Source organism: Colletotrichum graminicola (assembly GCF_000149035.1).
Source record: "Colletotrichum graminicola M1.001 genomic scaffold supercont1.2, whole genome shotgun sequence".
NCBI classification, from domain to species: domain Eukaryota; kingdom Fungi; phylum Ascomycota; class Sordariomycetes; order Glomerellales; family Glomerellaceae; genus Colletotrichum; species Colletotrichum graminicola.
Window position 1 is genome coordinate 838,061 of NW_007361006.1, and position 12,756 is coordinate 850,816.

The following is a 12,756-nucleotide window of genomic DNA, read 5'->3' on the forward strand; positions in this document are numbered from 1 at the left end:
TAATAAGCACGCGTGCGCGCGCTCCCACACGCACCTGCCAAGGCGAGACTCTGGAAGCCCACCAGGGATGGATCTTGGAGATTTGATTAAACTTTGCCGTTTCCTACCTTCAAGTTACAACCCATCATCTCAAGGCCCCATTCATCACATCGACGCGCCCTCCAGTCTCCAGGGGTGGGGGGGCGTCCGGGAACCTTTGCCCCAATTCTTACAGCACCGATGGCAATGGCGGCCGTAGTAGTGCAAGGGACAGGGGGTGCGGGGGGACTCGAGAATGGAGCGCAAAACAAAAGAAGCCCACTGACTCTACTTACTTAATAGCGGAGGATCCCCTCGAGCCACGGAACGCCTGCCAAAGAGTGTTCAACATCTATACAAGAAGAGCAACGTTTTAACAAGACCTGCCCGTAGAATTTCGAGTATCAACCCGCCCGTTGCCGTCACTCCATCCTCGTCTCCAACCAACGACGTCACCCTTTCTTTGGTCTACATCTATCGTCTTTTAACGCCGCCGCCGTTTCTCCACCGGCCGAGAGGACACGACTCGAACCCGACCCGCCTCTTACACGCACGACCTCTGCCGTGCTGTTCCCCAAGACCTAGGTACAGATAAAACCACACTACCTGGGGTGGCCTTGCATACGGATACAACAACTACTACTATACTACTACTACCACTACTACTCCTCCCACCTCTGTCGCAAGTACACGAGACCGAGGGGATATCTCTCTCGCTTCCTTTCCCTCTGGACACCATCTCAAAGTAGCAACAGCAGCACCATCACTAACCGCTTCCCCACTATTGCCACCACCACTACCGTGGGCAGCCGTATGCAGTAGACTGACGATTGCTCTCTCACTGAGCCCGTTCGCCTACATCTGCACCAACTTTGCGTCTTACCTGGAACGTTCACTGGCAAAGCTTTGTCTTGCAGTGTTCCCTCCCCCTTTTTAACGTCGCAGAGTACGTCTCTCTGCTCTCTCTCCCACTTGCACACCACTCGCACACCACACACACACACACACACACACACACACGACTGCACAAATCACTCCATCGCATTAGCCTCCGCCCCTCAAGACGGGTACCAAGGTCGGGAGGTCCTTGTCTCTGCAGGCCCTGCCCTTTGCGCGTTCGTGCTCTCTCGGCGATTGGTATTTGCCCCTTGTTTTTCGCTCCATACCCATCAGATCGCTGCTCCTCCCGCTCCCGCCCGTCGCCGAAACGAACCCGACCCAACCTGCCCAACAGAGACTTCAACCTCGTCAATCACATACATCACCTTGCAGCACCAGCGCCAGCGGCCACTTTGAACCTCGACCCCGGTCGCGGCCTTGAACTCGACCCGAAACTTGACCACCGTCTGGTCGACATCTTTCTCTCTCTTTCTCCCCTGCCATTCTTTTGTTCGTTTGTTTATTCCTTATGCCTCGGTCTGGCTGGTCAACGTAACTTCTCACCGTTGCCGCATAACCTGCCTCAACCGGCCTGGCTGTATTCCCCATTCTTTCCCTCGTTTGCGGCCCTGAACCCATCTACACCAACGCCAAGACATCAAACCGAAACCCTTCTTCTGAAACTTCAACCCCAACCCATCCAACCCGACCCGACCAACGGCTTCTCGCCTCCTGCAACGCCGCCCGTTGTCTCGCAACCTATCACCTCCATCCAGTCAACACGCAACGACAAGAAAGCCGCCGATTACCGCAGCGCCGGTCCTCGTCTGTACGACCACTCCAACTCGTTGTGTGACCCCGGTCGACTCTTTTGGCCATCCAGCCGAGCCACGACGAGGCTGCCCGCTCGCTCTTACCATGTACGTCAATTGCAGCGCATTTTCTTTTGCCGCCTGACCCCTTGGCTCTCACTTCAACCTCATTCTGCTTCGTCTCTTTGTCCCTCTCCCTCTCTCTTTCACTTCCACCCTAGCATTGGTCATCTTGTTACGTTCCCCTATATCTTGCCCTGCCTTGTTTGGTGCACAATCTGTTCCTCCTCTATTCTGGCTCTTCCTGGTGCCTGTGGCAGTGTTGCGAATGGCCAAGGCCCAGCAAAGGTGATGTGGGAAAGATCAGCCTGTTCCACAGATGAACACCTACATACACACACAAGTATACGCACACATGTACTCTGTACAATTTTACTGCCGTTCTAGCTACAGGCTCAATTGCAACTGTGTGCATGCAGGTACATGTACTGTTACGCTATCGAGGCCCATCACTTGGCCCTTGTCTCTGCCCTAAGTTAATGCACCTCAACCCTTGTCATCCTCATCCTCATGCCTACCTTGAAGGCAAAGGGCGTCCTGCAGTCACATAACCATTCGCCAGCTTGTTGGTTGGGCCATGAGTTGCTGACAACCTTGTATTGCACTGAAGAGGTGTCCTAGGGGGACCCAAAGCAGAAAGATGCGTTCAAGTCAATGTATGCGCGCGCTCGCGCACGTCAGCTGGTGCAAGTGCAAGTGCATAGGCATAGGGTGTCATGTGTATTGATGTGGCACCCATGTTGGCCAACGCTGCTGCTGCTGTGTGTGAGAGAGGAAGAGGGAGAGAATGAAGCGGTGTCAGTGTACCAATCCTCGGAATACAAGAAGCTGTCGAGCTACCCAGATCCCTTGACGCAGGAACAGGACTTTGGTTTCGTCACAGTCCCCCTCCCCTCTTTTTCCTACTGATGTCCGTTACATCTCGCTGCAGCTGGCTCGTTCCTTCGTTTCCGGCACCCTCTTCCTCTCGCAAAGAAGGGCTCGCTCTTGCGTGGGTCCCCTTCTCCATAAAAGTCAGTTGTACTGGGCGGCCTTATTCCCTGGATGCCATCAGCGAGTGCTTCTATCGACTTGCAGCCGCCTGCACCGCTGCCATCACTTCGTTTCGTTTCCCGGTCCAGACTGCACACACACACACACACACACACACACACACACGCACACACTCTTAAATTGCCCGCTTCTCAATCCCGCCACATCTACTTCCCTTTTCATGTTTCAGGAATCACCAGCATCATCTCATAGCTTGAGCTGTTGATCCCTTGTCAACGCATGTTTCGACAAAGCTGACTTGCCAAAGTTCATCGAAAGGAAGGCTGCCGCAGAGGCAAGGCGGTTCTCTACTGACTTACGACTCCTGCTCCCGGCTCTTGAAGATCTCCATCCAGCGCTTCCTGGTTGATGTCCCAGTCCCATCTCTCACTGGGGAATCATCTGTTCAGCCATCTCGCTCTCTCGTCTTGAACAGCGAACTCCATCAAAGCCCACCAGCCTCACAATCCGCATATTGTCTGTGGAGTGACAATGTCTCAAAATAGGTATGTCTTTCTCATGATTATGGCCATTGCCATGGCTTCGACATAGTTGTGTTCGCCGAGGCCAATCGCTAACCTGCCCTCTCCAGTGGGACCCCCGATACCTCGTCGCATTACTCTGATCACGGCCGCGTTTATGAAGGGTTTCGGCGAGGAAGATATCTGCTTCCAATCGATGAGGCAAGTTGCTCTGAGAGTCGACTTGTGAGAGATGGAAGCCCCCTCCCCGACTAACAATCTCTAGGCCGAACAAGACAGACTGGACATATTCCACAAGCTCATCTTCCTGGCAAGAAAAAGCAAGTTACATGACGCGCTACTTCCTGATAGGGCCCAAGTTCTTGATCTTGGGACGGGCACTGGCATTTGGGCGATCGACGTCGCTGAGTAAGAAAGCCTATCCTACTCCTTCTGCGCCAGATTTTAGCACTATCGTTTGCTAACACCCTCGCCATAGTTCGCTTTACAAGGGCCCGGACAACCAGGGTCGCGTACTAGGGCTCGACCTTGCTTACATCCAGCCCCATGTGTATGTTATCGTGTATTTCCCGCGGGCTTGGCAACATAGGCTGACTTTTCCCCAGAATTCCCACATGTGTTTCGTTCGTGCGCGCCGATGTTGAGGCGCCGTGGCCAGCACCAGAGCAGACCTTCGATCTGATCCACATACAAATGCTACTCGGGTCCATACGAGACTGGCCAGACCTCTACCGAAAATCTTTCAGACATATCAGGCCCGGTGGCTCGATTGAGCATGTGGAAATCGAGTGGATGTTCCGTAGCGACGATAACACCTTACCAACGGACTCGCCCCTCGTTCTTTGGGGTAACACCTTGCGACGTGCGATGCAGACGTACAGGCAACCAATTGACATTTTCGATACTAGAGCCGAACTTCACGCAGCGGGTTTCACCAACATCACCGAGAACATAGTCAAACTACCGATCAACCCGTGGAGCGCCGACAAATTCGAGCAGGAGATTGGCCGATGGTTCAACCTTGGCCTCACTCATGGGTTCGAGGCATTGACACTCGCACCTTTCGTCCAAATAGAAGGTTGGCCAAGGCATCAGGTGGACAGGCTGGTGGAAGACCTGAAGATGGATATCTGTCGGCTGCACGTCCATGCCTACTGTAGAATGTGAGTTTCCGTATGCAGATTGCCGCCGAGGTATCTGTAAGCTCTTCTTCTGAGCGCGGTATTCTAATTGACGGGTCTAGGTTTGTCTGGACGGCTAGGAAACCCGGCCAATGATCTGAAAGGGGGCAACCCAACCTGCCGAGGGGGGTTCCCCATTACACAAGACGGGGTTTGCCAACGTTGGTGATTCTCATGCCGTTATCCTCCCGTTTGCAAGCCGGTGTGGGCCCGAAATGAGACGAGGCGAGCCTGCAAAGTCGGACATCTCGCAAAGAGACGCCTATCAATTGGACCGCTATAGCGATTCTGTTTTCTATGTTTACACCATCCAACTTTCCATCACCTCGGGCTCACTGCCAACTGCCTAATTAATTCGGTTGCCGCGCTGTCAGCGAGCCAACCTGCAACTTACGATTCCCTTTGCGGCGCTTCTTCACCCAACCAACGGCATGATTTCCACCCTGCAGCCCCTCGGAAATGCGGTTTGCGCTGTCTAGACTCGGTCTTCCTCAGGGTGGGTGGACTTGTGGACGATGATATTGGTCATACCGAATTACGCTCGCGGATTCCTGCCTGAGATCTCGTCGGAGTCTGGTCTGGTCCTACACGTCACCACATATCTCTCGATCCGTCCAGGGCCGCCGGCTGCCCGCATCACGTTGGCTAGATGCATGCACACACGGTGGGAGACGCAACGAGTCTTGCAACCAGCCTGCAGCTTTTCCTACGCGATGTCAATCCACCTTGCTCGAGTAGATCTGTCGCTAAAGTCACTCTACCTGGCTTACAATCACGCGTCGTACAGAATATACCACAAAGTCAGCCAAGCCTCCCCCTAGAAGCCGCCTTTAGTGCCTCTACATGGGCTACATGCAAGCAAGCACCGACCCTCGCACGCATTAACAATATAACCCAATTCGGCGCGTTAACCCACCGTGGTATATGATTATACCAACATCATTCGTCCTATCCAGGCCCTCTGCCTTCCTAAGAAAGCACCTGGCACACTGAGTTGGCTCATGTAAAGTACTGGCCAAGGTCGGTTTGCCTCCTTGTTCCCTATGTCTTTCGTTATACAATGCACTAGTAGGGATGAAACGGCCCGGTCCAACTAGAATATAGATGTAGTTGAGGGTTTCCGTACTTGTTATTTCCCTTTCTTTCCTCCACGGCGTCGAGCGCGGGCCTGAACTTGAGGCGTTGTCTATCTGCATGCGCATGGGAAAACGGGATGGTGTGGATAGAGAAGGTCGACGAGAGACACGTCAGCCGGCGGATCGAGCCACGACTGCGTTAAGGATGGGGAAGGGCTGGTGTCTGCGGCCGTTGTTTGTTTTCTTTCGAACCTGTTACAAGTTGGCTGTGTAAATAAAATAAAACCGGACTATGATGGATGATGATGCCAAATTGCGGCCGCGCCATGAGGCCGCTTGAGACCTTGACTGACGGCCCGGCCTGGGTCACGGCCGGGTTTGGTGTTCTCATCCATTGATGAGTCGTGCTCTGTGGCTGAGCTACGAGTACGATCTGATGTTGCAAGACGAAGACTCGATCGAGGTGGGCTTTTTGGCGCAGGGCGAGGAAGAAGACTCGCCGTATCTCTTTCCGAGTTCGCAAACAACGCAATCCTAGATGGGATTGTAACTGAGTTGTTGCCTCGAGCCTTGTGGAACAGTTGGTTCTCCTTGTCTTTCCCCCTCTACCCTGCCCTGCCATCTCCATATTCTGCAGATCACATTTCTCCCGCATTGCTCATCCGCATCAGTCAGCCACTCCTGGTTGGATGGTTCGACTGTTAGCCGGCCCTTTTCGCCCATTCCACTGAAAACGTGTCAGTCGTGGGCTACCTGGCAACGTTGCAATCCCTTCGTCAAAGACCCCTACCAGGTTGGGCAACTACACTACTGCATGGGCTTTGGCCGGGCAATAAGACGTTCAGGGATGCCTAGCCGACCGGCGTACATATGCGGAAATGGGAGAAACGCAAAAACGGCATTGTCGGTCGAGCATGCCGCTAAGGAACGACAGATCATGTACGTGCTTCATGCCGTAGGTTCGCAACTGAGAACAATGCGTATTTGCGTATCCCCGGGTCCTCGACGAACCGTCCCGTTTGCACGTTTGAACGTCTTCTGAGGTTTTCCCTAATGCCTTCCTTCCCTGCCGATCAGGCCACGCCCTCATCTTCTTCCTCCTCGCCCCTGCCCCCCACCCTCTACCCTTCTCAATGTTTGCCTGTGGCATTTCGCTCAGCCCGGGTGAGGTTGGAATAGGGCAGGATTCGCCCACACCGTGGAGTCGGCTGGCCGCACCAGCCTCCTCGAAGTGCGACGTGCATGCCGCGGAGAGAAGCCAGACGCCTCCGGACCCTGCAGTCGCCGTTGGTGGATTTGCCGACCTCTCTTTACCCAAATAACTCGCTTCAGAATTCCACCCCGCGCCCTTCTCGCCCCCCCCCTCCTCCTCCTCCTCCTCTTGTCTCTCCCCACCCACACGCGATGCAATACATGTGCATGCGCTCTCACGGATTAGCAAAGGCCACCCCCACATGTCCTGTTTGTCTCTCCCTTTTCCACTATGGATGTACCTGTACACGATCGAGCGCCTGGAGCCGGGAATACGGATCCCTGATATGAGTGGCCCGCGTGAAAATGGGGGTTGCCGTCGGCCATTTCCTCTATCCTGTGGCCGTTTGGGGTGACAGCGAATGTGTAGGCTACGGTAGAAGGTAGGAGTAGGACCAAACGCGAACACAAGAGTAGCCTCCTATCCTCCCTTTTCCCTTTCTTTTGAATCGGGGTTTTTCTTTTCCTTCTTCTTTTTTCTTTTTTCAATTTCCTTTTTCTTTCCCCTCTCTTCTGTCTTCCACAACCGCTCGTATCTTTTCGTGACTTAGCCCAAACAGAACCAAGCTTGGCCCAAGGCTTTCAGGCCGCTTGTCGGGTGGGAGCTGTTATGCGGGAACAGCTGGCTCTGCAGGTTGGTTGGGCACGAAGTTGGACGGCCGCGCCCGTTGGTAGGGTCGGCAGGATCACGGCCCGCAGCGATCCACCCCCTTTACCTGGAACCAGGTTGGCAGTACTCGGGAAACAGGTTGCCAATGACGACGTTGGACGAGGCGCGGTGATGGGAGACAGAGGGCGGGGGGAGGAGCGGAGCTGGCAGGCAATCGAGGAGGCGGAGACGAGCATTGAATATTTGTTGTTCATCTTGTCCATTGTGGGGGCCAAGGCGTGAATCGATGTCCTCGTATCTCGGGGAAGGGGGTTCCGGTGTGCTGTTGCTTCCGCCGTCTTGGATGCGGTTGCTGTCTATCGCTTATGCTACACTACTTCTCTGTTGTTGACGTGGTGAGGGATATGCAGGTTAAGGGCGCCGATCTCGATCTTTTCCGGGCCAAGAGCACACTGCCCTGCTTTGACATTTTTCTCTACTCTGCATCAAGACCAGATCTTGCTTCTACACATACATCAGCGCTGTTACATGAGTACGGAAACTCAGAATCACCAGAAGTCACCTTTTGAGACTACATGCTTCATCTCGACCGCTCTGGGCTGCTTTCTCTGTGCCGGGTCGTGGTCCTGTGAACTCGGAGCTGGACTCAAAAGTCTGTATACCCTACATATCCGATGCAAGGGTACAGCATAGGAACCTATATACCTCCCCTGGATATGAATATCATGAATGATATTCTTGGCAAAACATGTCTCTCGATCTTTCGTTGCTTTTGGCTGATGTATCAATGTACTGTAGTGTGAGCCACCATGGTCCTTACTGGCTGCCCGCCTAGGCTGACCACCACCGCGGAAAATCATTGCTCCCATTCGACCACTTTGTTTGCTTCCATGTATCAACCCGAGGGATTGGTACCGTAGCGTGGGGAGGTAGTGGCGGTGGATTTGCGAAAGTCCCCAAACTTTTGTATTCGTCTTGGGGGATAGGACCCTCCGGCCTTGGTCCCCGGACGAATAGTATCCATATCGTCCAGTCCTTGGAGGCAGATCCATGCTCCTGCTTGCGGTACTCAGTCGTGTTCTGTACACATGCGGTTAGAGAAGCATGATAGCAATCGTTCGCAGCCCCCCTGGTTGCCACGGGAAGCATTGGTCGACATTGATATCTTGCACGGTGCGTAGTCCACAGGGTGTACTACGGTGCAGGGCAACTTTGGGTTTCCCGGCTTCCTTTTCCTGGGCCTGTAGACGGACAGGGCTCCGGGGAGGTGGACGCGGTTGATGCCCAAATTACGAAGGCGGCGCGACAATAGCTCTGCAGCACCAGAATATGGCCTCATCGTACCCGGCCTTGTTCTCAGCCCGGTGGTGAAGTCCGTTGCTACCTTTCTCCAAGCCCCGTGGTTGCGGTGGTGTGTAGGCTGGGCTAAAGAGGTGTCTGGTTTGGTTTGGTTTGAAGGGGGATCCAAAAGACCGGATCATGAAGATGCACAATCGGGCTCAAGAGACCTTTGTAACGCGCTTTCGATAGAGCCAGATGACATGAATATTGACGATACTTGGCCGGCGCCCTTGTAGGGAGCAGTTTGTTCGTCGATTAAAGGCGGACTTGAACACCAAATAAGACTGGCTAGCCGGCCTTTCATCGCCGTAAGGCTTCATTATCTGGAGGTTGTTGGTACGGCAGCTTGCCTGCTGATCCTCACCGCCTACTCATCTAGAGCTTCCGAGCCTGCGGCAGTCGCTGATGAAGGAATGATCGAATACTTGCAGCTGTTACCAAGTCTACTTTGGGGTTCTTTCTGGAACGTACGTGTCCTAGTTGGTACTTGTCATCGAGGTGCGGGAATCGTATCGATACGAGCAGATGCTGGCTGATGGGGTCGTGGATGGAAGCGATTCAGACGTCGGCCGAAGTTGACGCATGGGTTCATCCTCTTTGTGGACCATGGGTTGATGAAGACAACGAGGCACAACTCAAGAGTTATAAAATGGACTCAGAGGCATGACTATGGGAGGCCAACTGCTGACGAAGAGTGCGTTCCACCTATGGATGCTCGCTGGCTTGTGTTGCAGAGGATAGTCTTGAGTTTCCTGCCACAAGTAGCAATAAGGGAAGCGTCAAATGTTTTTCGCCTCACTCGAGTATCATATTTGCTGCCCTCAAGGGAAATATGGAACTCAAGGTGATGTGCGTCTGCGCGGAAGTCTCAACATGATTCAAAAATACATACGCATGCACGCTATCATACAGCTATTCGGCAATCCAGACCTACGAGCAACAAGCAAAGGGAACCGACAAGCACTGAAACGTTTCGACATAACATCAAAACGCTCATCCCGTGCCGATTTCTGTTCATCGTGATCAGGCTGACACAGTAGCTCCCGTTCATGCACGTCCTTTCCATCGGCTCATGGGTCTAGCATGTGGGTTGTAGCCTCTGATGATGGCATGATGTTACTTATACTGAAAATGAGAATGACACGTCCGGTTGCAAGCTGACGGCGGCAAATCAGACCTTGCTAATAATTTTCAAAGGGTCTAAACATTCAGCATTGGCTACACACTCATATCGAAACTACACCATCCGGTTCTTACCACAGGCTATAGTACGAAGAGGAAGGGGAGTAGGTTGGTAGATTGTAAGCCTGCGTAAGAATACTGTTTGAAACGGCATGCCATGACGCCGAAATACCCGTCAGACGAAAGGAATACATGAGAGATGAAGAGAAGACAGAAGGGGGACGAGTTTCTCGAGAGATTGTCTTTGGCACCATCATAATAGGCTTTACGGCTTGTCCTGTTGCCATCTCCAGATATTCCCCCAGGGGCCATTCTCATTCTGGTTTCCCGTGCAGGTCCAAGCCATACTATGGCTTGGTTTGTGCGGATTCCTTTGCTGAACAGCCACTGTGTCATGACGGGTTCCGAGCCAGATAAGGGTTGGGAATCACCTCGAGGCCTGTCGCGGGAACCGGCTGCCTCGCCTCGGGGTCACTGGGACCTGTTCCGCGAGTTCCATATTCTTGCCGCAGCTAGGCAGCTTCCTGAAAGTCTTGCAGAGTTGCGCATGCGCGAGGGAGAAGGGCCGCTCCAGTCTTGACGCCATACAAAGGGATGGCTCGTTCGAGATACGAGAGGAACAAAACGAATGGTTCAAATAGTTTCCTGTTATTTACCCGCAGGAGGCAGGTTTCGCAGCGTGCGTAGGCTGCGTTTGACGTGTGATGTACAGAGTCTACATAAGGAAATAATAAGGTGCCTGTCAAGGAAGCGATCCAACGACCGAATCCAAGGCCGTCAGACCGTTCTCTTTCTGCGTTTCCCAGACAACCAGCTCCGTAGCGGTCCAACAGGTCTCGACCGGGAGCTGTGCGACGGGATACATGAACCTCTACCAAGGGCATCGAGCATTCACGTCATGGTTCCAAAAAAACACACCCTCCACCGATTTCTATATCCCTCCCGATACCACCAATTGCGCTCTTTCCCTTTAGATGCAGTTAGAATTAATGAGGGAGCAACCAGCCCCCGTCACGTTTTCCCTTCGAATCGACACGAGATGGGGAAGCTCGGAGTCGGCGCGTTTAGTGGTGGGCGGCGTGGGTCTCGCCGTGGTAGCCGACAATCTTGAAGCGGCCGAGCATCTCTCCGACGGTGAAGAAACCGAGGCACTCGGCGGCGACGACAGCACCGAAGGCCACAGAGGCGGTGTTGATGCGCGAGGCGATGTCGGCGGGCTTGGCGGCGGCGGCGGAGTTGGCGGTCGATGACACGGATTTCAGGAGGGTGTTGGGGTTCTTCAGGATACCCAGGGCGCGCTGGAAGTAGGACTGAAAGGTGCTGACGGGGCTATACCGGCCGTTAGAAGCTAGAAGGCGGATTCCAATACCAGCGCCACTTACGGAGGAGCCATCTTCTGGCCGTGGAAGACGATCTTGGACAGCTCAAGGCCGACGCGGGAGTAATAGACAACCCAAGGAACTTGCTCTGTAGTGGCATATCCGTCAGCAATCGACCAAGCAAAGTTGCGGGAGAAGGCGCTCTCGATCACGCTAGTCCTCAAGGGACCGTTTGTCCCGGGTGACACGTACTCTCAATGAAGTTGACGACCTTGCCAGTGCGGCCGCCGGCCTTGCCGAGGGCGCTGACGGCACTGGAGAGGGCGGGACCGGCGGCGCTGGCGGCGCGGCTCAGGCCCTGGGCGGCCTTGGCCGAGTACTCGCTGGCCTTGTTGGCGGCATCCTTGGCGGACTCGGTGGCCTTGTTGGCGGCATCCTTAGCGGACTCGGTGGCCTTCTTGGTGGTGGTGGACTCGAAACGGAGGGCGAGGCGCGAAGGGAGAGTGCGAGCGGTGGTCCGCATCAGCGGGCGAGCGAGAGCGGAAGACATTTTGAGGGCCGTATGGGGACGTCGAGGTCGGAGAGAAGGGGATTAAAACGGGGTATCTAGAAGTCGAATCGGAAAAGGTCGATGTGGGCGGCTCCGGGGTCGAAGAGGGAGCTTCGTTGGCGGCCAATTGATGGGAAGGGGGTGGTGATGGGGGTGTGTTTTTGCGTGAGGTGAAAAAAAGAGCTCTCCTGCCAGAGTCTGCCTCCGACCTCTCGGAAGATTTCGCTTGTGCTGTTGTTGCGAGCCGGACGAGTGGTCCGTGCGTGCGATTTCCAGCCTGGGTGCTGGGTGCTGGGTGCTGGGCGCTGGGCAAGCTGCTAGCGCTAGCCAAGGCAAAGAGATGAAAAAACCCAATGGTCAGGCACTCACTCACCTAGGTAGGTTGTTCAGGTACAAGGGACGACAGCGTATTGATTGTTATCGCGCTGACAGGGACGGACGGGTTATGCCGCTTTAGGATCTGGCCAATCAGATGCGGGAGATCTCTCCTCCAAGGTGAGTGGGGCCGGGCAGTAGGTATTCCCTTTACTACGGAGTATCCGTACAGAGTACTCAGCTCAGCAGCTCTTGCCGCCGTGAGAGAAGCCTGTGGCTGTGGCTTGTCTGGTGAACTAAACCTGACAAGCGGGCAGCAAGATATGCACTGGGGTAGGTAGGTCGAAAGAGGTCTTGCATTCAACTGCCCCCTTCCATTCCAGGCTTGCCTCTGGCAGTCGGTTATACTATATTAGATGACGGATATCCGTTGCATCAAATCTCAGCGTCACGTCCTTCAAGCACTTTGCACCATCGACGTTGCCGCTCCAATACCGTATCTATCCTTACTCGCCGCACCAGATCCCAAGCACCACCTTCCTTAGGTACGTAACACAACAACCGCTCGCACAAAACCATGCATCGCAAACATTCAGTGTCGTAATGTGATTTCATTAAGAAACATTTCTGAATCTTATCGGGAGAGAA

The 12,756-nt window shown here is 54.0% G+C and overlaps 2 protein-coding genes across 2 annotated transcripts; one reads left to right on the top strand and one right to left on the bottom strand.

Annotated features, from left to right (window-relative positions):
• Positions 1–3,293: 3,293 nt before the first annotated feature.
• Positions 3,294–4,450, top strand: GLRG_00705 (methyltransferase domain-containing protein; the record flags this gene model as incomplete). Its single annotated transcript, XM_008091390.1, has 5 exons — positions 3,294–3,307; positions 3,394–3,484; positions 3,549–3,691; positions 3,762–3,833; positions 3,889–4,450. The coding sequence occupies 5 exons, from the start codon at positions 3,294–3,296 to the stop codon at positions 4,448–4,450; spliced, it is 882 nt and encodes a 293-aa protein (XP_008089581.1).
• A 6,538-nt stretch (positions 4,451–10,988) lies between these two features.
• Positions 10,989–11,793, bottom strand: GLRG_00706 (uncharacterized protein; the record flags this gene model as incomplete). Its single annotated transcript, XM_008091391.1, has 3 exons — positions 10,989–11,253; positions 11,307–11,391; positions 11,496–11,793. 3 exons carry the CDS (start codon positions 11,791–11,793, stop codon positions 10,989–10,991), a joined length of 648 nt encoding a protein of 215 aa, XP_008089582.1.
• Between the last annotated feature and the right edge of the window lie 963 nt (positions 11,794–12,756).